General features: G+C 40.8%; 3 protein-coding genes across 5 annotated transcripts in view; all 3 read right to left on the bottom strand.

Moving 5' to 3' along the window:
• The window catches only part of LOC144056534 (segment polarity protein dishevelled homolog DVL-1-like), a 34046-nt gene extending 27943 nt beyond the window's left edge, over window positions 1-6103 (bottom strand). Inside the window, exon 1 of the mRNA XM_077573450.1 lies at window positions 5659-6103. Within this exon, the coding sequence (XP_077429576.1) occupies window positions 5659-5828 (170 nt within the window). The 5' untranslated portion in view covers window positions 5829-6103. The remainder of the gene's footprint in view (window positions 1-5658) is intronic.
• Window positions 6104-7125: 1022 nt separating this feature from the next.
• LOC144034196 (matrix remodeling-associated protein 8-like) lies at window positions 7126-17537 on the bottom strand. Of its 2 annotated transcripts, none has more exons than XM_077542781.1 (10): window positions 17266-17537; window positions 14089-14115; window positions 13696-14007; window positions 12503-12604; window positions 11972-12433; window positions 8232-8390; window positions 8111-8141; window positions 7920-7999; window positions 7789-7842; window positions 7126-7697 (listed from the first exon to the last, which is right to left on the bottom strand). In XM_077542781.1, the coding sequence occupies exons 1-10, from the start codon at window positions 17291-17293 to the stop codon at window positions 7672-7674; spliced, it is 1281 nt and encodes a 426-aa protein (XP_077398907.1). In that variant the 5' UTR covers window positions 17294-17537; the 3' UTR covers window positions 7126-7671. The 2 variants fall into 2 exon arrangements, with proteins under 2 accessions (XP_077398907.1, XP_077398914.1); XM_077542788.1 differs by having other exon boundaries at window positions 7920-7996.
• A 146-nt stretch (window positions 17538-17683) lies between these two features.
• Window positions 17684-20401, bottom strand: aurkaip1 (aurora kinase A interacting protein 1). 2 transcript variants are annotated; one of them, XM_077542802.1, is made up of 4 exons: window positions 20264-20401; window positions 19703-19808; window positions 18550-19007; window positions 17684-18058 (listed from the first exon to the last, which is right to left on the bottom strand). In XM_077542802.1, the coding sequence occupies exons 2-4, from the start codon at window positions 19752-19754 to the stop codon at window positions 17942-17944; spliced, it is 627 nt and encodes a 208-aa protein (XP_077398928.1). In that variant the 5' UTR covers window positions 19755-19808; window positions 20264-20401; the 3' UTR covers window positions 17684-17941. The 2 variants fall into 2 exon arrangements, with proteins under 2 accessions (XP_077398928.1, XP_077398935.1); XM_077542809.1 differs by lacking the exon at window positions 20264-20401 and adding an exon at window positions 20202-20211 and having other exon boundaries at window positions 19703-19810.
• Between the last annotated feature and the right edge of the window lie 3338 nt (window positions 20402-23739).

Here is a 23739-nt window from a genome sequence, read left to right as displayed (position 1 = left end):
GTGGAGGAGCTGTGGATGCGGACGGTTAGCGCCAAGATGCTTTTAGGCTGCGACTTCTCAACAACAACTGGAACTCTCACATTGAGATGTGAGAAGGGAGAGGCACGACGAGTGAGCAGTGGCCAGCAACCGAACACTTTTGTGAACTTCCCTGTCACAAAAACGATTAGCCATATTGGCTGTGTGCTGCTGCTGAGGGAACAGTGATAACGCAGCCTTTGCAGTTTGTGGAAATATCGGCCACTGAGTTAGCTGCTTTGTCCACCTCAGGGAAAAGGAGAAGTCTAGCTACGTTGGAAGTATTTGCATCCTCTGTTGCATGGCGAGTTGTGAGGATAAACAAAGTACAAAGGAACCTTGGAGTTTGAACGTCTCAGAACTCGTACAATTCGGACTTCAACCAACAAATCGGAGTAAAAAATGCCTCGGAGTTTGAACTCATTTTCGGAGTTTGAACACCCAAGCAAAGCGAGCTAAGCCGAACATACCTTGAAAACAGGTAAACGAGTGAAGCCGAGCAAAGCCGAGAAATGCCGAATGCTCACATTGCGGTAGTTGAGACGATGCACTGCTCATTTCCAGTCAGATCGTGAGTACTCCCGGAGGTGCTCCATACTCGCGAGTGCATTTTGATTTTTCCACGACAATTTTCTTCGCCATGGGCCCAAAGAAAGACAACAGTACCGGTGGCAGCAAAGAAAAACATACAGTGCTATAAACCACAGTGGAATTGGCAAGATTATCGCGACGTTGGAACTACCGTGACTACTTCTGTAAATACTAGCACAAGGACCCCTCCCCCCCCCCTTAGCTGTTCAATAACATGCTTGACCTTAAACAACGCACACAAGGACCGCTTAGTAGTCTAACAATATGCCCAATGTAAAATACACAAACTCAGCACTGAACTCAAGCTAGCATTAACATAGCATTTATCATCCACTGATGCCATCACACAACAACAGGTAAGGTAAGATAGTTTTATTGTTTAAATACTGTAAATATAAAAAACATAAACAGATATTAAAATAGGAATTTTCTGTTTTTGGAGCTTGGGAACGGATTAATTGCATTTACATTATTTCCAATGGAAAAAAATGTTTCGGAGGTTGAACAATTCGGGCTATGAACACTTCGCAGGAACGAATTATGTTCAAACTCCGAGGTACTACTGTATCAGCTACGCCTCTATTTCCTTATTCTACCATTATGAATGACTAATCCCATAAACATCTGTTATAAAACCCTCACCTGCAGTGCCACAAAATAACTCATCACATGATGAAACAGACACAATTATACAATAACACCACAGCACAGTAATTCAGCTTCTATGTGATACTTGGAGCAAAATTTGTCCCGCTCCTGAACTCGTACAAGCATCACACCCACTCAAGCAGTGACGCATGATGAGACAAGCTCATGGTTCACATGTGACATCTTACATCGGCAAGAATAGATTTCACTGAATAACTTCCCGAATGTGAATATTAATGTGTAGCTGCGGGGCGGAATTGGACGTTTGTTTGTGTTTTCAGAAACAAACACAGACCGGGTGACTATAACATCAGTAACACCGCATTTATGACATGCTATTAGACAGTTTAGGGAAGTCAAATTTAAGACCTTTAAGGCCACTTTGACCAAATGTAAGAGCTTTGATTCACTATTTATGACCACTAGAAATGTGCTCAATCTTATCACAATGCTTGATTATTATTTTTTTCTAATAAAAGTGACTTTCAGTGCACTTATGTTATGGTTTAGATTTGAACTGTAGCACTTATTGATCCTATCTATCTCAGTGTGAAATGTTTCAAGCACATCTGACCACAGAGCTTCATATGTGCATCTACATCCAACAGTGGCCCATCCTCCATGCTTTCCCAGCTGCTTGGCAACTACGAGGTAATGATGCTAGTTGCTAAGCTAACTTGCTCCGCATCATCTCCGAGCTGTGGCTGGCTAGCTAGTGCAGCTGAACACTGTCGACCCTCTAAATCACTAATCCTTGCTTCCATGGTGGACAATACGCTACACTCCCAAGTATCATTATCACTAAAGAAGAAGGAGTAGCTAGCAAATCATGTGACACGCCAAGCAGAAGCACATTACAGCGGAGAGTAATCTAGAATGAACAGCAAACAGTTTTGTTTTTGCTTTGCTGTTATTTTTAACTTTCTATTTAAATAAATCATTTTAGCTTAGCTCAGTGACTATATAAACCCATTCAGAAATATTTCCTTTTTTTTTTTTATTACATGTTTCATTTATATGTCAATAGGCTATATAGCATTACCAGGAAGGCATTTAATTTATAATGTGATGTGAATTTTAGGCCATATCGCTCAACACTTGATCCAGTTGTTTTTAAGGTAATTTAGGCCTTTGTTTTAAGTTTTTAATGATGTCTTATTGGACAACCTTTATGAGGCTTACAAATACATGCATACAAAACCTGCCAATGGCAATTCAAATCAATCATCCAAGGGTTATTACTTCTAAAAACAAAACAAAAAAAACATAATTCACATGAAAGTTTAAAATCATTCAAATGTATGCAAATGATTTTTGTTTTTTTGAAAACCTGTTTCCATAGACTTTTCTACCTAATGTGTACAGTTGAAGGTTGAATCACAAATATAAAACCCCTGATTTGCCTTGATCGAACCCTGCTTTAGACAGACACTCAGTTATTCTGACCATCACGCACATGTATTATTAGCACAGAAGAAGCATATTTAGTAGACTATCAAAGCAGCATCAAAATAGTTGTCAAACATTTGCTTAGGTTTTATTCTGAAAAAAAAAATGAGATTCTCACAGGGTAGGGTGCAAACTACAGGGGCTTGGCATGGTGTGGCCCCCCCTGGAGCCAACCTTATTGTGTGAGACTCAAATACAGGCGGCGAGCTTGGCTGCTCTCTCCGCAGTGCCTCTGTGGCGAGCATCACAGCAAGATCTCAAGCCCACTCGAGCACGCAAACGGCGCCCGCCACAACACACCCTCACCTCGAAGTCTCTGAACAAGCAAAGCGGGTCGCTCAATTAGCTACTTGCCTTATGAATATTGATGATGTTATGAAAACAAAAACAAGTGAAGTATGAATTGTGCACAAATAATGCATGTGGATGCAAATGTGCAGTTCGGGCCCCGGTGGGAACTGGAAGGACGCGTCCTCGCCAATAAAAGGACAAGTTGAACGGTTTGTCTGGAGAACCGTTTATCACATTTTTCGTGGACGTTGCTAAGAGCTGATAAAAATGGCGCACGTGCATTTCAGCAATCCCATAAGAAAATGGCTGTTTCTTCCAGCGCGACAGGGGGTCTACTACAGAGGACCTTGCACTGGCTGCTAATTTACATTTCAAACAGCATCTATAACTGCAAGGGATTTGATGTTTTCCTCCTCTGCTCGGCAGTCTTCCTGCTCCTTTCCACGGCGCGGCCAGCATGGCTGCCACAAAGAGTTGCCATCCTCTGCGCCTTTGACTGGCTTTGCTTCCATAGTGTGCCAGTGGCATACGCTGCTCACTCAGCCTGGATATTCAAGCCTAACTCAAAGGCTGGAATGCTCTCCGAGACGCCTTTATACCCAAACCGTCTTTTGGCCAATCTACAAAACGGAGCCGCGTCTCTGAATGGGGAGCGCAAACATGCTCTGTTTGTTTCCATAATCTGCTTGTTGATCACCTGAGGCCCAGGGAGAAGCCCGCCTTGCAGCGCAAGAGAGGCAGGAAGCCGAGGATAAAGAGACACACCAAGCCCGGCCTGCCACCAGGAAGAGCCGGTTTCCCTTCCAAGGTCAGGCTGCAGTGGAAATGTATGACGTCTGGGGGTGTAGACGCCGCCTGCCTTCCTACTTCCTCCAATCGTATTTTCGCGTTTCCAGCGCGTACTACGGGACGACGACTCGTGGAGGAATAAGAAACGGATATAAATATGTCATCATCAGCAGAGGCCTGACAATTTTTTTTACCAAGACAAAGACACCAGAAGGGGGGGGGGGTTCCCGCAGAGCTATTTAAACCTGGAATAGTCAGCAAACCATCACGTCCACACACATCCACACTCCATGTGTAGAATGTGATGAACGTGCTTCCCTAAAAGACTGCAAGTGTCATTCTGTGACAGCAAGAGCTGACAAAGCTGAACACCACTTGCCTAAAAGTGCTCCAGGCTGCACAGCCAGTCAAGTGGAGGATTTGTCATAATGTAAACTTGCATGTATGCAAAACAACACGGCATTGCGATCATAACAAGAGTTGACAACAGTCAGTTATAATGAATTCAAACATTTTTATTTGGCCCTTAGTTTAAAATGTCTTTTAATTGTAACAATGTACGACTGAAAAAAGGTAGACATTTTATTTATTTGTGTGTGATGGTGAAAAATCGCCACACACTCCATGGATACACCTGCCAATCCAGTGAGACACATTCCTTTAGAGTTGACATTAAAAATATATATTATTAGGGTTGTCCCGGTCTGATTGACATAATGGGAAATCTGAGCCGATCACAAGATTTTCAACTAATCGCTATCGGCTGAGAAAATTGGGTTTTTAAGATCCCTTCTAAAGTAAAAATGGCATATTTACCACTGCTGATTGACAGCCATATGAAAAGGTTTCATCTAGGGATTCCTTTGTTCAAATATTTAAAAAAGAAAAAGAGAAAGATAACTGAGAATATTTGGAAGTGGTCTTATTTTTCTTCTTCATTGCATTGCATTGAAGAGGTAATTACAGTATATTAGGACTCGGTATCAGCAGATACTCAAAATCAAGTAACGTTAACTCGCATGCAAAAAATAAAAGGCATCAGGACATCCCTAAAAAGCTTTGAATGTAAGATTTGGTGTGTAAAATGTAATGCTGTTAAAAAATAGAATCACAATCACACCTAGGGACAATTCAAGTCTACAATAAACCTAACATGCATGTTTTTAGAACCCCACACAGAAAGAGATTCAAACCCAAACCTAACGGTGAGAAAGACATGACCACTCATTAACAGTATATTAGTCATTCTCACTATTGTTGATGTTAATAGGAGCTTGTGCCAGTGTGCAGGTGCAGTCCTGTCACAACGGTCACAATTATAGATAGTGTCAATTAAAACTGAAGATTGAATGCTTGATCCTGCTCTTGTATTATCTCAATTAGATTAAGCCGGTGTGGATGGTGAGTGAAGATCGATATTTCCGATTTTCACATCAGGAGAATAGGCCCTTGCAATAGAATAATTAAGAGCATAATTGTAAAAGCACAATAATGACACTGTGCTCCCTCCTCCTCCTCACCGATCTTATTCACCTGCAGTCAGTGTTCCTAAAGAAATGACACAACAACAAACGAGAACGTGTGCATGCATGCTTGTGTGTGTGTGTGGGGGTGTGCATGTGTGTGAGTGTGCGTCATTATGAGCACACCGGACGGATCTGGTCTGAGCTCGAACACTCGTGTGTCTCGTCCACTGCGCGCTGGACCGCCGGGAATAATGAGCAGGTGTCAGGAAGCTTGGAAACGCGCACGTCGCGACGTAATAACCGCACAGTCACTCAACAGTCCGCACACGCACAACGATCCCGATAATAACACAATAAGCACAACAACAACAACGAGTGCGAATACGCGTCGATCGCCGCCACTCACCCGAAATCCTGGTCCATCGATTTGAAGAAGAATTTGTAGCTGTGGACGGGTCGATTGTTGAGGACATTTTTGAAATCGGCTAAGGTGACTTTGTCCGGAGAAACAGCCAATTTGACCAGATAGGGAGTCTCCTCCTCGTCTATGTGATAAATGATTTTGGTCTCCGCCATGAGACCGAGAGGAGGGCGAGCATTGGCAGACTGGAACAGAATAATAATAAGCAGGCAGGCCTGCCTGCTAGGTTAGCAGCGAGCACCTCACGCTAATAAAACGGCGTCCGCTTGGGGGACGAGCCCAGCGTGGATTCCGACATGTTCGCCTTCGGACCGCCCGTCTTTCTGCTCCACGGAGCTACGGTGGCTGTAAAACAGGAAGGGACAGTCCACATCCTTGTGATATGCTGCTAGGAATATTTGCTAGGCTTTACTGCGGCTCATTGGCGAGACGGCGCTGGCATCTAGTGGCAGGTTTGGGGAGTGCGCACTCGGGATTGTCACCTTTTATACATAAGTACCGCTTTGTCGTTTGAGCGTACGTCTGCTTCGTCGCCATATTGAATGTGGAAAAGTGGAGTGAGTAGTGAAGAACTTCATTCAAAGTCGTGATAGCGGTCGTTTAGCATTAATCTCTCGTTTATCGCGGGAGTTTCATTCCACACCACCTCCGATTTTGACGAAATACACAAAGAAGCGACTAAAATATTTGTATATGTATTTTTAAAACAGTGACTTGAGGATAATCAATAGCAACAATTTTTTTTCCAACACCCTCACTTCTCACCATGTCAAACGTCATTTTTATCATATGCCAAGGGCCACGGAAAGATGGATGGCAGGCTGCAAATGGCCCCCGGGCTGTACATTCTACAACTCTGTCGTATCTGTGACGTTGAATGTGTGCAGCCTTTGAAAGGCGGGCCTGGCCTTTTTGAGAGATGTGGAAGTGAGCAAATGAGAATGTACAGTTGGCTGGCTATTAACTTGCCGTGCAAATCAAAGCGTTAAGTAAATTCAACACGCCCCATTTGAGCTGTGTGCCCACCACAATACTAGAGCAAATTCGTTGGTAATTTCCATGTATGTACAATAGATGCCAAGAAAGCTAGAAAAACAAGGATGGCGGCACTTTGCGCTGTATATGCTTTCATGGGCAATTTATTTATTTATTTTTGGCAAATGTTCTGTAAGGATGGATGCACAGGTTTTTTGGCACTGACAAAAAGTAGACATAAAAATTGGTTGAAAAATGAGTACATTTTGACTTATTTTCAATGTCCATGCACTGCCTTTGATGGGAAAGTCTCCCCTGCAAACATAGCTGCCACGTAGGCACATTGGATAGTGTTCAAACCTGTGGTTAACATGACCTGCATTAGGAATATTTTCGAAACCAAGCTCTTTTTATTTATTTTGAACTGGTACTGGTTTGGATAAATAGATTCCAACAGGCTATTATTCAAAATTTTTATTGTGTTTTTGGGCGGGTACATAAACACATTGGGGGGGGGGGGGAAATCAGGTATATAAAACAACAAGTTAGGATAGTACTATCAAAATCTGTCACATTTGGTGATTTTGTCCACGTACAGTAAATTAAAATTGATGATTTGCAAATTACAGTACAGCAGAATTTGTGCAAAAAAGAAGAAGCAACTATCATCATATAAAAAGAGCTGTGAGCTGTCCGCATGCATGCACATTACACCTGAACCATGCAGGAAAATGAAATAGAATGCATGTTACACTACATTACAACATTTAATTAAAAAACAAAAAAACAAACAAAAACAAAAAAGCATGACACCTCATAAACAACATAAACGATAAAATATCAAATAAATGTGACTGTAATTTTCCGAAATGAAAGTGATGCGACAAAAAAATGAAGGTAAAAAAGCTTTGTGCTGTGTCGAGTTTCAGCAGAGGGAGCGTTCTTCCTCTGCTTTGTTTGTTCATTTTTTCCCTTCTCTCGTGGCGTTTGCCCTGGTCCTGCCAGCAGCGTATTCAAAGCGCCTCACTTCCACAGCTTCCCGTCAAAGTCTGCATGAAGATGGGAGGAGAGGGAGGTGCAAATGTTTATTTGCGGTAGAACTGAGGCGACGTAACCGCTCTGTATTCTGTCATGGCTCACCCTTGTTGCAGTCTTTGCTCAAGTCCCTCTCTTTCAGGAGGTTGTTTTTGTAATCTGTGCAGCACACACAGCATAAAAAAAGTTAAATCAGGAATTTTATTTTTCACTTTGACACAGTGAATGTGATCTACCTGAATTCAGTAGCTCTTGGTTGCGGGTCCTCAGCTCTGTGCAGTCCAGTGAGCATTCACCTTCATTCATGTCGTTTCTCCTTTGCAGACATGAAATGTTGTTGTTTTTTTCTTTTATTTACTTGTTTCACAAATGCATTAAATTTACAAACATTTTTGTACTGTATTTTAGTAGCTCTTTTAAGACTTACTCGTCATATCTGCGCACGTCATATGCCAGGCCTGTTAAAAAAAAATATCAATATTCAAAAGACGTTATCCACTGAGTGTATTCTAATGTATGCTGGTCTCCGTGATAAATAAATACGACACCTCTCTTTTTACGCCGCCGAGTCAGCACGATGATTGCGACAACAATGAAGGCCAGAAGCAGGAACGTTGCCAGGAAGTAGCCCAAATGCTGCACAAAATAACTTCGATGCTCAGGGAGGATGACGTTGACCACATGAGGACTCTCAGCCTCTTCAATCCCTGTGAAGATGTGACAAGGGGATCATGTAAACACTTGGATTAATTTGAAAATAAGATTAACATAATGGAAATACATGAATATACGGTAGTGCCTTGGGATTTTTTTTTTTTATCCTTTGTGAAAATTGGTCAATAAAGCTACAACTTAATGAGTCAGTTGTGAAACTCTTGAGTGCATCTTGTCTGTATTATACTGCCCTCATCTGGCCAAGCCGCACATAACAGGAGGAGGAGCGCAATATCCGTCAAATTGAAGCAAAAGATGGGGTTATAAAGTGTGTTTTTTTTATATTCTCTTAAATGATGTTAAGACTGTATGTTTTTATAAAGTTCAATCATTTCTCTCTGTCTACAATATGTTTGTGTTTCAAAAGATTTGAGCCCTTCCAAGTGTTTGCAGTATAATTATGTCTTAAACTTTTCATATAGGCACTTATAATCAGTTTTCAGTTCATCTCAAAATGAAAATCCCTTTTCGCAGTTGGGTTTGACCTCTATCCCATGTGAATATCGGGGGTCCACTGTATGTAAATAATACAACTAAATGTTTTTAATCCTTTCAAGGCTTCTTCTTGTCCATCTCTGTTTCAGAGAGAAAAAGCAGAGAGCAGCAAGTTAAATGTCAAAATTCTTGTCACCAGTAATGACTTCCAGACTCATTTTTTCCCTTCCTCAGGAAAAAAAAAAAAAAAACAGGCTAACCACAAACGAGAGGAAAAGTGTGAGGAGGGACAAAATCTCTTATGAGGTCTGTCTGCTTGTCGCTTTTTGATTCCCTTTGTCACTATTTTCAACATCACATCTAATGTACATTCCTGCTTTCTGGTTTTTGGTTGGAAAATAACTTGAGAGGATACATTTACACTACCAACCACAACGTTTGCTATGAAAAATACTCTCTATGTTAATCCTAGAATTATTAGAAACACTGCTGCAGTATGATGCAGTAGAGTCCTGTACAACAGCAAGTCTACCAAAACATTAATAAACACTCATATTGAAGCATTGACCATCTCAATCAAAACTGAGCATTATTACTTTATATTATATTACATTATATATTTGGCGCACTTAAAGCTTTAACATTATATATAGTGTTTCGCATACTGTACCTATTCACACCCTTTCGTTTTGGTATGCCAATGCAAAGGACATTTTACAGTAAATGTATTTGTGTTGGTCATATAAAGTATGTGGCAGAAAAACAAAACATGACATCTAAAAATGACATTTGAAATCAAACAGCATTTGTAATTATAAGGGAACAAATTGCAATTGGATTATTTTCCCAAATCGTTTAGACCTATTAAGTGTTAACAGATCAGTTCACACACTTCATTCACCTCCAAAACCACTGACCGTGTTTTTGCTACGGGAGTCGCACCATTTGCAAGTCAATGATGTGGAAGTGTCTTTATTTGATACGGAATCCACTCCTGACAGCGTGCTGATAATCAGCAGGAGTAAATTCATCTTTGTCATGACAGATTACAGCAGTAAAAAATCCCTTGTTTGTTATTACCGATGATTTATGGTATGTTGATTGATGATGAGCACAAACATGTTAGTTTTAGGGCAGCAGCGCATAAAGAACTGAACATAATGCTTATTGAAAGGCAATCAATCACCATATGCGAACATAGCGATTCGTTAAAGGGTGACAGCATAATCCCCCCCCCACCCCCGCATGACACAGCTGGCCTAGATGTTGAACAGATGCAACAGACTTCCACTGACCGCTGGTAAACATGCCTCCACCCGAGGCCGATACACATCAGCTGAGAAAATAACTCAGGCCCAGCGAAGCGAAGGATAACAAACCAAAATCAGGATACAGTTCAAGATGTCGGTATGTGTTTGGAAATTTTTTAAAATTGGGTCAAGCACAGAGAGGAACGATCGTCCACTCCCTAAATTGCTGGCGCTTGCCTGCTCGGCTTAGAACTGTTCAAATGCCTCCAGATGAATACAAACAAACAAAAAGTGGAAGAAAATGAGATCAGACATTTTTTGTGGTCATTATTCCCTTTAAACCTCATTTTTTTGTTTATTCTAATGTCTACTGTGCTTTTCCTCTTGGAGGAGAAAATGGGCACAAAGAGAGACCTGACTTAACTGACCAACTATGCCTATAAACGCAACTGCAGCTGTGCTTTCCCCCTCTTCTCATTACAGGAGGAAAACAACATGGAAAAGTATTTAGCTTCCCTAACGTTGAGGGGAAAAGTGTTAAAGTTCCTGTATAGTGAAAATAATTGTACATTGTAGATATGACACATTAACCTTGACAAATTTGAATGATTACCCCCCTAAAAAAAATAAGAAATGAAACTTCAAAACCAAGCCGTTACTAGACCCCCCGCCCCGATGCTCTTCTGCCTTCTCTCCATGACGTGTGGTCGCTGATGGCTGAGAGTGAGGCATTCAAAAGTGCAAATGCTTGTGGACTGTCCTCAGGGAAGCTGTACTTTCGGGGTATAAGTAAGGGAAGCTAGCTAGCTGCATGTCACAATTGCACCAGATTTCATTTCGTTTTTCCATTATTTTTTTGCGCAATGAAGAAACAGTTAACCAATGAAGTGAAGAAAGGTACTCAAATTCCTAGCTAGCGGGGGAAAGCGGACTTGTGCCGGCGCCGAGAAAAACAATTTAAGGCCATAAGGCTCTACTTAGAGCAAAGTGGAACTTTGCGCGAGAGGCCCGTTAGACCCGATGTTGACAATTTTGCAGATAAACTCAAGTCGCCGCATCTGAGAACGTGAGAGCTGCGCCACTTTGGGAGAGGTCATAGCCAACTCCACTTATGGCAAATCAAATTGGCCCCTCCTCTTTCTTTGTGGCGTGCTCGTCGCATTCTAGAGTGTCGACGTGACGAAAGAATATCTGTGCCGTGAAGTGGGCACTTGGTGGCAACATGACTTTGTGGCAGAGTGGTTGTTTCCCAACCCAAAGGTCGTGGGTTCAATCCTCAACACTTGTGACCGTGTCGAAGTGTCCTTGAGCAAGATTCTGAACCCCCAGTTGCTCCTAATGTTGCATCATCAGTTGGTAAAATGAGGAGATGGTGTTAAAGCGCTTTGAGTACCTAAGTTAGAAAAGCACGATCCAAGTGAAAAGCCCTTTTACTATTCACGTGCCCCCCCCCCAACTTGTTCATGTGCCCCCTAATATCTTATGACAACATCAATATGAAGATGCACTGATTTCTATGATGATTCAGAGGGTTTGATTTGAAAAATGAAATATGTTGTTTGGCCAGCTGACTACAGCTGACTACCCTGTACAGGCACTTAGACGTGGTTTGAGCAGGTGTAAGGTTTAGATCATCGCCTTATCTGTGTTGCTTGGCGGAGACCAACTGTCAAATTAGCAAACATGCGCTGCAAGCCTTATGCTAACATGAAAAAATCTGAACCGCCGGCATTTGCCCCACATCACAAATGCACGGTCTATGAAAATTATGTATAGTATAGTTCTCAGTCTTTGCACGTTTTCAGCCATTATCTTTAAACATATACAATGTATTTAGAAACAATTCTCTGAATTCCCTTTTCAGGCTCTTTAAATTATGAAAGTCTTACTTGGTTCAGGTTCGTCATTGTGGAAGGCCATCGATGCTGTGGTGGGCTCTGACGGTGGCGAAGGTACCACAGTGAGTCGAAAGATACGCCTTTCGTGCAGGCCGCAGTAGTGGTGGTGCAGGTGGCAGGAGTACAGGCCTTTATCGAGCAGCTTTAAGTCAGAAATGGACAGCGAAAAGTCCCCGACTGTAAAAGCGTCCTCAGCCACGCTCATCTTCTTGTCGGCAAAGAGCGGCCCGTAATCCCGACGCTCTCCTGAAGCGTAGAGGTCCACCAGCCGGTCTGCTCTATCTGGACGCACCCCTGGGGGCTGGAAGTCCCAGTGGGCCACCTGCTGCTGGTCCTCCTGGAGGCCATCTCGCCACAGGGGGTGGCGGTTGACGCACGGCAACACCACCGAGCTGCCCAACAGCACCACGAAGATGGTCTTCTCGCCATCCCAGTAACGCTTCTCCTTGTTAGCTGCAAAGTGTGAGACGCCGTTAAATGATGCGTTGCAGCAAATGCAAGAGCGCAATGGAGAATTCTCACCTGACTTGGTCACGTTGAGCTGAATCTGAACGGACTGTTGATTCTGGCAGTAATGATGGTGCAGGTTACAAGTGTATACTCCTCGGTCACTTTGCACCACATCTGGTGGAAAAGGGTATCACAGGTCAAAAAGATGAAATCCCGTGTTAAATAAGCAAAGGCTACAACAGTTGAAGTGACACACTTTGATGAGTAGGAGTCCCACCTGCCACATTGTGTAAGAACTTTATCTGTGCTTTTTCAATAGTTTTTGTCGTACTGTCATTCTTTATTCCAATGCATTTATAATGGGATTAATTAAATGACAATTTTTACTATTTGTAGGGCAGCCCGGTCCGATGTATTCCAGTCACAGCTGCTTTAAGTGAATATATATTATACAAACATGTGAATGTTTAATGTACAGGCATAAGAAAAAGGCCAGATAAAGTAGCACCCTTTTCTCAAGAGTTTGAGAGTGAAGACAACGGCTTTATTTTTCAACATTTTGAAGCCATATGTTATACACTTGATGATTATTGCCGACAAAAAAAAAATTAAGACCCGTGGGCCACATCGGACCCGCTGCTTCATTGTATGCAGCCCGTGAAAGCTTACACTAAGTTCACTAGATTTCAGCCCAAAACTAGTTATTCATCATAAAATGGTAATAATTAAAGGCAGGGGAAATTATATTACATATTAGGTAAGGGGGAAAAAAACCTGTAACTGCGTCACTGCTGTCTAACCATATTTTAAACAAACACAGTGCAGCTGGGCTTCTGGCCAGCAGACGTTATGGCTGTAGTTAAAAATACCAATAAAAACAAGTGTGGCAACATTTGAACAGTTTTAAAAAGACAAACTTGAAAGGTTGCCCTTTCCTAAAAATAAAAAACGAGACGATCTGCTGACGTTTCATTTAAGATTTGAATAACAGTGAAAACGTTTTGGTTTACACAAACGTACTTTGTTGCACCAATGTGAACGCACCCGTGACAATAAAACCATGGTAAGTACCAAAGTGTTGATGTTTAGCATTACAACCCCCATGATTATACATTTACGGTGTTTTGCCATTATAACCGCCCCACTGACAGCTATCATGAAATTTATTTATTTATTCTAATATGTCAACTTCCCTGTAGTCCCATATACAATTCATTGTCCAGTAAAGGGAGGGATGACGTGATAAGAGTGAAGTCAAGTCTTACTGTTGATGACAAGGGAGAAGTTGCCATCTTTGAACGCAGAGCCTGGAATGGAAATGCGACCCTTATTGAAGTTGTTGTAGACCCTCAGCCGGGCCCCCGGGGACATATCCAAGACTCGTTCCACGGAGTATTTGGGAGTGTAGCGCGTCACGTCCCAGTGCACCACCCTCTGACGATCCTTCAGTCTATCCTGGGTCCACACCATGCGAGGGCTGTGGCAAGGCAGGACGGCCTTACTCCCAACGGGGAGCGTAATGTTCTTGGCTTCGATCACAACACCGAGTCTGCTGTCGCTGCTCCTCTGACCCCATGCTGATGTCGTAAACAAACACATGGCTTTAGAAAAACACAGACAATTAGAAACATGAGCGAACAGCAAAACAAATGGTTTACCTTCTGGCAGGGAGAGCAGGACAAGAACTGGAAAAGACAGAACATGGCAAATTAGGGTAGCACGCTCTTGCTGTTACATCAGTTTGACCTCTTATTCTTCACTCATTTTTTTTTACCAAAGTAGAAGTCAAGAGAGGCTGCAAATGGATTTGGATAAACAAAATGCACGTAGCAACAAGAGGAAGTCTTACAATGTTCGACTCAAATCTTTTTTTTCCATTTGTGTTTTCTCAATTTGTGTGGCAGTTTTGTTTACTAAAGGAGTGTGTTTACTGAGGCGGCCGGTGGAGATGCACAAGGAAGCTTTATTCATCCGGACTTCTGCTGGCTTTTCACAGAGCTGTGATCTTTAGGGGATGAAGGTAGTTGGCTGTAGCCCTAAAGGCTGCTGTCATCATGGAGGTGGTGTGTTTTATTGCTTCTCACTGCCAGCAGGGTGGCTTTTAACACCAGGATGTCTGCATTGCCATCACTACTTTGTAAGGGTGGGAATCTTTGAATGATTCGATTCCAATTTTTGGGTCTGCGATTTAATTTAGAATCGATTTTCGATTAAGAACTACTTTTGATTCAAAATGATTTGATTGACAATGATTTTTGCTTCAATCTATAGATGTGCAAGGAATTGTAATGATCTACTTCAGTCTGACTCGCTAATGCTAATTAGCGCGCTACTCGCTGCACTTTTATCACTCAAAAGAACGGCCCCACGCTGGAAAAAAAAAACTTATATTGGAATAACTTGATCGTGACTTTTTCCTTCTACTCTCTAATGTGGCTACAACTTAACAGTGTATTAGACTGCGTGGAACCACACTGCCCCTCAGTGGCCAAACCAGGTACAACATGAACAGCACTCCAAACAAAGGCACACACAGGCAAAGGCAAAAATGTATAAAATAATTTATATCAAATCGATTTTGAATCGTACTAAATGGAAATCGCGATTCTTATGAGAATGGATTTTTTTGGGCACACCCCTACTACTTTATATTCAAATGTAGCGAATGTGCAGATTGCTTTCATAACCTAATGCAAACTATTCTTAAGTTGAATTTGTTTCTAACAAACACAAAAATATGTTTAATTGCAACTTGCAAACAGTCTTGGTTGCTCTTGCACCATTACAACACTCCAGACAGAGGAGAAAAGTCCACATGCTTGAAAACTGTGGCTCAATGAGGTAAAGGTAAAAGTCCCATCCCAGCACCTATAATTTGCCACTTTAACGCTCCACTGGTGAGTCGTGAGGCTTCTTTAGTGCCATACAGACTTTAATGTGTTTCTTAATCACCAATAAGTCATTTCCCAATTGGACGTTAAAATCTGGTGACAATTTGCAACCACAGCAATCAGACAAACATCACTCCTGCGGTAAAGCCAAACTGTGCGAGTCAAATATAAAGTATGCCTTTACTCTGCACAATGTGTGTGATTCATGGATGTCAGGGCTGTGTCAAACGTTTACTCACTGCCACATCACAGCAACTGAGAATAAACCTGTGCAGCTGCAGATTTAGCCACAAGTACAAAGGGACTTTCAGAGGCTGGTGTGGAAGGAAGCCAAATTTTACAGGTATTTCTTCTCATGCTGAGCTTTTCCACCTTAACTAATGAGTTGCTTTTATAATTAGCTTTATTCTTTTAAAAAAAAAATATATATATATATAATGTGTAAGCTATTCAAAAGTATACTACCCTAAGAGAGACTGCTTCAAAATACATCCATCAATCCATTCTTTGTATAGGCTACCACCTATCAAGGGTTGAAGCCTATCTCTCTTTAAGCAACACCCTGGACTGGTCGCCACCCATTAACAGGGCGCATATGGACAAAACAAACACTCACATTGACACCTACAAACAATGTATAAGGGAAGAAACCTGACAACGAGAGAAAACTATAGAGGAGAACATGCAAAGGCAGATATGCTAAGTAGTCCACTGTCGCCCTTCAAAAATTGGCACTTGTTAAAATTTTGTGAGCCGTGATTTACCTTAGCTTTGGGCCAATTAAAAGTTTTTTTTTCCTCTCTCAAAACAACAACAACAACAAACCCAAAAAGTTATTAAGTGATTATGGCATATTACAGAAAATGTACATACCTGCATGAATGAAGCATTTCTAGCTAGTGATGGATTCATATTTTAAATAAGGTTAGTTTGATTAGGTTCCTATTAAATGGGATATTAATATTTTGGTTTGAATGTTCCAAAAAATGAATAACTATGTTTTTTATATATTGAAATAGTTGTTCTATTGGCAATTAGCATGTCTCATCTGGAAGGGCCCAAAAAGCTCAACAACCCATGATGTATACAGTATCAATTAGATATAATAACAGTGGTCAACAGCAAATTTTAATCAGAGATGGCTTCGGGTAACCTATTTTTAATGCTGATTTTAACCATGCCTTTACTTTTGCTGTAGTACATCAGAATTCTGACATATTTTATTTTTTCTTAAGGTTGACCTATAAAAGTTTGCACAATACTAATTTTGCCATGACTTGCAATTTATACATATGGCGTCCCCCCCCCACTTGCAACATGGACGTGTTGGACACAAATTAACATTCTTAACATTGGTTTCATAGGGTCATTAATTTCCCCATTTTCCTTTCTTAAAGCACTCATGTAATTTTCACTATAGGTCCCCTTTAACTGTAACTTCAATGAAGAATAGAACCATTAAATCTTCCTGTTTCGCACACGCTGGGAAACGCTCATTAGTGACACACGTTTTAATGAGGGGCTGCTGAAAAATGCTGACTCCTCTTCTCAGACCTCAGCTAACAAGAAACACATTCGGCCAAAAACACCCCCCTTCCCCCCCAAAAAAAATCCCCAAGGCCAAGACTCATGTTTCTTGGCAATGTGCAGTTGAGGTACAGTCTTTTTTGTTTATTTTTTTCCTGCTATATTCAGGATATTTCAGATGGAGCGGTGACCCAGATAATAGTAAAAAGTTAATGGAAGACAAACGATTTGATTTAAAGCGCAATGGATGAAAAGGCAAACGCTTGACTGGAAGAGTTTTTTTTTTTTCAAAGTTAGCATTCTTTTAAAACATTGAGGAAAAAAACAGAAGATGAAAATACAAAACTTGCCGGCTTTTGGTGCTAAATATGATCCAAATTCAGTGCGCTTCTTTTTAAATAAGAATTGGTAGCTTACCTGGCAGCAGAGTCATAAAGACGTGCATGTCTAGCACGGAGTGGACAAAAGGAACCACAAAAGAACTTCAGGGCTGACCGAGCTGTGTGTTTTCGTCGTGCACGTCTGGATGCAGACACGCTGTTCGCAGAAGCCCCGCCTTCGCAGCATGTGAAATACAACACTGGCAAACACGCACAGCACAAGGACGTCACACAACTCCGCTGACGATAAATACGGCTCGAGAAATGTGTCCTGTATGTGGAAAAAGCATCATAATAATATAGCAAAATGTAGCTTGGCGGTGGGGAAGTTTGGAGGGTAAAAGGCTGAAATAGTCAGCCAGCCAGGCTGGTTTATAGGGTAATATTTGTTTTTTGTTTTTTTTAAATTTTATTTATTATTATTACTATCATTATTTAATAAACACACACTGAAAAATGTTTCAACAATTTAATTTTCCTTGCAAGAATGTCTAGACTGGTTATAATGAGAGAGTTGTGTGGTAATTGCGGTGGGCATGTTTCTCACTTGGCACAATACCGCCACCTACAGTATTGCACATAAACTGCATCTGGTCTTCAGCTAAAACTGCAGCACGACACGTCCTCAATGTTGACAGACTTGAGACATGATTTGATTAAAAAATAAAAAACAGAACATGGTGAGCAAGTTGTCTTGCGTGGAAAGATGTGGCTCAGTCCTTTCTGTTTCCGTATTGTGGAATAAAGAGATTGGGTGCGCTCCATCCCTCTGGAGCCTTTTTCAATCCAGCACGCCTCCAAATCCTTTTCAGATCTTTCTCAAAACGTTTCTATATAAAGAAAACAAGATTTATATCAATTACTCCAGAAAAACAATATGTTCTATGAATTTTGATGACTAAACTCAGCTGGTCAGTTGGATTCTAGTACATTTCTATCTGTTTAATTAAAAAAATAAATATATCAATTTGTGTACTCAAAATGAAAAGAACTAGTTTGAAAAAAAGATATTCTTGTGTAGAAATTGATCAATGGCCCATTATTTTTGTAGTACAGTATGCGGGGGGGGGGGGGGGGGGATCTTAATTCGGAAAAGAAACTCAAGGTCTTATAGTATAAAAAACCTGCTGCATTGTACTTATGTTGTCAGCACTGCGCAATGGCTAGAAAAATAAGTCTACACACCCCTGTTCAAATGCCAGGTTTTTGTGTTATAAAACAATGAGACCAAGATAAATCATTTCTAAACATTTTTCACCATTAATGTGACCTATAACATGTATAACTCAATATATACATATATTTTTTTAAAAACTCTTACCTGTTTTTTCTTGCCCCTGGTCTCTCTCAGTCGCCTCCTCTGGAATTTAGTCCGTTTTAACAGCTTCTTGTATTTGTGCCGGTTCATTTTGCGTCGTCTGATCTTCAGATCATTTTTACAACTGAGGGGCGTTGCCGCATTGTCACCATCCTCAAGAACGGGCACGCACATGGGTGGCAGAACCTTCTCCTCCAGCAGGTCCACGTGCTCCTGCTGTGGCGAAGCAGACTCCGGCAGGGGAGGAAGATTGTAGCGCAGTGAGAGCCAGGTTTCCAAAGGACTTAGTGACAGTTTACGAGGCACGAGCGCCTCGTCAAGCTCCGGCTCCAGTTGGATCCATCGAGATGGATATCTGTTGTCGGCTGCTGTTGAGTAGCGTCGTGTTTTTTTATTGAGTGACGAGCCAGATGCAGAAACTGCTGGCTGCACACGTCCACCCAAAATGTCTCCGTGGCAAACTAGTCATGAGGAAAGGACATCAGATATGTACACATCAGAACACAAAACACGAGTAACTGAGATCCCTCCTAAATGTTCATAACTGCAAGTGATTTACCCCACATGACATCTTTTCGACTGAAACTTCACACATAAACTATGAGGAGGGGGCTAAAGTAAAATCATCATGCATGCATGCTCTACCTCAATCATATTACATGTAAATGTTGGTTTATTTATTATTGATTATATTTATTATTATTTATTACAGGGTCGATTTGCGGTGATTGTGACATGGCCTGACATTTTACTGATAGATTCCACAAGATGGCAGCAAAATACTGCGTTTCTATGAAATATAACAGTTTGCTTCAAATTCATTTTACAACATCACACTTAAAAAGGGCACATAATATTTGTTTCTGAAAAATGCACAGGCGCTACATGCACATGTACCAAGACTCTCCATAACCTCCACATAAAACCCAGCCTCATACAATGCTTGTCTCTGAGTGGAAATGTATCACTTCAACATGCGTATTTGACATAAATTCCTACAGGGTTTTGTCAGCATCTTAGGGAGTTATAGAAAGAGCACAAAAACCGTGATTAGGGAAGTTTTTCAAGGGGGATACATCTATGCATATTCAAATATGAACAACTGAACATGCAGGGGATTCACCAAATGACGTTTCAAAAACATGTTCATACTTACAAGTTGCCCTGTGTAGTAGACGGAGGCGAGGGAGGAGTTTTGACGTAAACATTGCTTTAGAATATCAACATTGAGTCATCTGGAATAGGTTGCCAAGACAAACGTCCTGTGGAATGTTAACAATTAGGTGCACTGTGCATAGTCAAGCAAACGGCATCAAAACACATTATTGACGTCTTCTAGCGTCACAAATAAATAAATAAATAATTATTAGAAAGAATAGCGTACGACAGTATGATATCATGGTCAAGGATTTGATTTTAAAAACAAGCATGCTTTCATGTCTTTATGTCTCGCCTTTTAAAACAATAAAGTATACGGTCAGATTGTAATTCTGTGTCAATCCGATGGACACAGAATTACTATCTGACCAAAGTTTACGATACAAGTGTAGGACTGTTCCAATTTCCCGGTGACCCTCCGCAAGCGGCTGTTAATGCTAACCCCTAATGTAGACCCCTAATTTACGATATATTTCAATAAATTATTTTGGATCCATAAATCGAAAGGGTAGGTGAATGTATACATGGTACTAGTTTACCGTGTAAGATTTTACTTTACCTAAATCGAAAGACGACCGACCTCAACGTATTTAAAATGTGACACAGACACAAGACTTCCGCTCAATGTTACGCGTATTGTACGCGCTTCCGGTTTCCTCTAGCGGATTGAAAGTTCCGCCCTGGCCCTGCAACTTTAACAAACGTCGTTAACAATGTAAATTCAGTGTTTGCTGTTTTAATTGGATCCGATATTCCTAAAAGTGTAAATAAAGTAGATTGATTAACAGCTGCCCTTACCCTGTCCTTGTGCGCTGATATGTTGGTCGTAGCCTACTTTTTTATTTTATTAATATAGACATAAGGTATAAATTTCAAATTAATATTGAGATTTCGAAGACAAGTTTGGGGTTTCAAATGTTAGATAGTGTTTCAAGCAAAGGTTAGGATTTAGGACTAGGAGTTCAAAATAGAGTTTCAAGACAGGATCGTGGTTCAAATGATGGCTTCAAACCTAGATTGGGGTTGTAAATTAGAAGTTCAAATTTTAGTAGGGTAGCCTACATTTGGACAGGATTATGGTTTCATGTCAGAGATAAAGGCAGTTGTAGAGTATCAGGACAGGATTATAGAGTTTCAAATTAGGGTTTCTGGCAGGGCTATGGTTTTTAGATAGTTTTACAGTTTCAAGACATGTTTACGATTTCAAACCAGTGTTAAAGTTTCAATTTGTTTGGGCTTCAATACTGTGTTAATGTTTCAAAACATTTATTATTATATATATTATATTATAGTTATTTTTAAATGGGGTTTCAAGCCTGGAGGGTTAGGGTTTCTAACCAGGGTTTCAATCCATAATAACAGTTTCAGGCCAGGATAAAGGTTTTAACGTAGAATTTGGGTTTCCTGTACATGCCATTTACATCTGGGATTGGGTTTCGATTGAGAGTTACCGTTTTATAGTATAGCTTCAAGCCTGGCCCATTCATATTTAAGGATATTATTCTCCTGCCACATACTGTACATGGTTGTCATGATGTCAATCTGAAACATTCCAGTCCACACGTGTGTTTGTATGCAGCAATGGCTGTTTTTAAAGTGCTTCATAAATAAAGTTGAGTTGAATACTGTACTGGACTGTTTTTTTTCTTTGCTTTTTTTTTCTTCCACCAGGTGGCGGCAAACACCAGGAAAAATAATGGGCACCAAAAGGAGAAAAATGTGCCACAATCAGAATGTGAAATTAAATGTGAACTGAGACTCTCTCTCTCTCTCTCTCTCTCTCTCTCTCTCTCTCTCTCTCTCTCTCTGTCTCTCTCTCTCATACAGTGGGGATTATTTAGATTTTTAAAAATGTATTTAGTAGTTATTAGACTCAAACATTTAATGTAGATAGATACCTTTATATGTTTATACCAAAACAACATACAGTACTGTGTAAACTCTGTGAACCTAGAAATTGTTAGCGTCGACTGTGTGAGTGCATGTATATTGACCTTTGACTTGTACCACTCACGTTTAAAACCTCTGTGTTAATCTGTCCTGTCAGTATGAGTTAAGGCGTAATCTTCTGAGCACTGGAAACTATTAGGTCTATCAGGAATACCTCACAGGTGTGTGTGTTTGTGTGTATGCGGTGTGTGTGACACTAAAACAGAGACCTGGCTTTTCCGAGATGCGATCTGTCCTCCTCTTTGAGGACCATTTGTCCCTTGAGAAAAGGTCGTAAACTTGTAGCACATCTTATGTGTCTAAGCTAATGGAATCCATGCTTTAGTGAATAGTATCAATGGGGTAGATGCCGCGGACTTCCGACTTCCGTTTCACAGATCAGCGTCGTTTTCGGCCACTGATGGCCGCGTTCCAACACTCGCACCCCCAACCAAGAAACGGAAACAAAGCTGATTTGTGAAAACCAGAAAGTTGGAAGTCCCGCCTCCTCCGTGGCTTTAACAACATAAGTTTTGTAAATATTAGGTTTGTGAGAGCAATAGGTGCATAAATGAAAAAATGTGAAATTTCAGATAGTGAAACAAAAAATATATTTATCAGAGGTGGGGACTGGAGAGTAGTTACTTAAGAAAATCTAAGTAATAAGTATTTCTAAGTAGTATTCAGCAAAAAAAAAAAAAAGCTTAACTCAAGTACTGAGTCAGTGGGAGTGGGGGGTAACTTCTAATATCAATGTGACTGAGTAAATGTATTATTTTACACTGCTACTATACTGCCCACCTCTTAACAAAATAACTAACTGTAACGGCAAACTCTGACAAACTGTGTTTCCATAACAGTATAAAAATTAGGATTCAGAATGAATGAAAGATGGATGTTAATAGGGTCGAAGTTACTGATTTCCCTGTTGAAAAAAAAAATCTCAAAACATTTACACTGCATTCATGTTTGTGTTTTCGCTCTTGAAAAAGAAAGTAAACTTGACTGTAATCCCTTTATCACACTTTCACTAACACACACACACACACTGTAAAATCCTGGCCAAGATGTGGCTCACTCATAAACAGATTGGCCTACACTGCGTGGTGTTTATGCCTCAGTGAATGCAACCACTGCATATCTTGTGTGTGTGTGTTAGTGAAAGTGTGTCTCTTGTGACTGTTTTGTTGTTTATGGTGAGAAAGACAGACAACAGGATCAACTTCACAAATTGTCAACTCACTCCTGAAAGGCACAAACATCATCGTCATCGTTGTCGTCATCATCATCATCATCATCGTCATCATCATCATCATCATCATCATCATCATCATCGTCGTCATCGTCATCGTTATCATCGTCATCGTCATCATCATCATCATCATCATCATCATCATCATCATCATCATCATCATCATCATCATCATCATCATCATCATCATCATCATTGTCATCATCATCATCATCATCATCATCATCATGGCCGCCGCCGTCGTTGTCATCATCATCATCATCATCATCATCATCATCATCATCATCGTCATCATCATCGTCATCGTCGTCATCGCCATCATCGTCATCGTCATCATCATCATCATCATTGTCATCATCATCATCATCATCATCGTCATTGTCCGTCATCGTCCGTCATCGTCATCGTCCTTTTCTTCATATATTTTGATACACCGTTTTTATCCAATTAACTATTGCTTAAGATTTGTAACACCACAACTATTGATAATATTCTAATATTATTACTATTGATAATTGTTAGCCTGACTAGGGATTTTTCCATTATGTGTTAGCGTTATGTTAGAAGGGACACTCCTAAGGGGGGGCCTGAGCAATGCTGTGGAACTCCACACGACAGTTCCACAGCATTGCTAAGCGCAGTGTGCGGTGCTGTGTCACAAGATTTCACGATTGGCCGAGTTTCAGCCACTGGTTTTACGGCGATTCAAAATTGGAATTGCAGTTGAACAATGTGGCAACGTCGTAAATTATTGCCAATAAAAATGCAAGGAAACTTTTACATGGGGGGGAAAATACATTTCTGAGTTGTAGGCCTAAGCGAGGTAGACAGCTGCATACCACGCGCCGCCAAGC

The sequence above is a fragment of the Vanacampus margaritifer genome, chromosome 1 (assembly GCF_051991255.1).
Source record: "Vanacampus margaritifer isolate UIUO_Vmar chromosome 1, RoL_Vmar_1.0, whole genome shotgun sequence".
In the NCBI taxonomy this organism is placed as follows: Eukaryota; Metazoa; Chordata; class Actinopteri; order Syngnathiformes; family Syngnathidae; genus Vanacampus; species Vanacampus margaritifer.
The sequence above is the reverse complement of the archived record's forward strand: the minus strand, read 5'-3'. Positions and strand labels throughout refer to the sequence as shown.

What these genes read in the sequence shown, in the direction of transcription:
- LOC144034196 (XM_077542781.1), bottom strand. Translation starts at nt 17,293, where the DNA reads ATGCACGTCTTTATGACTCTGCTGCCAG. An exon ending in GACGTGCGCAGATATGACGA is followed by an intron (nt 8,000 to 8,110) that starts GTAAGTCTTAAA and finishes ATGTCTGCAAAG; the next exon opens with GAGAAACGACATGAATGAAG. An exon ending in CCAAGAGCTACTGAATTCAG is followed by an intron (nt 7,843 to 7,919) that starts GTAGATCACATT and finishes TGTGCTGCACAG; the next exon opens with ATTACAAAAACAACCTCCTG.
- aurkaip1 (XM_077542802.1), bottom strand. Translation starts at nt 19,754, where the DNA reads ATGTTTACGTCAAAACTCCTCCCTCGCCTCCGTCTACTACACAGGGCA. An exon ending in TCTACTACACAGGGCAACTT is followed by an intron (nt 19,008 to 19,702) that starts GTAAGTATGAAC and finishes CCTCATGACTAG; the next exon opens with TTTGCCACGGAGACATTTTG. An exon ending in CCAGGGGCAAGAAAAAACAG is followed by an intron (nt 18,059 to 18,549) that starts GTAAGAGTTTTT and finishes TTCTTTATATAG; the next exon opens with AAACGTTTTGAGAAAGATCT.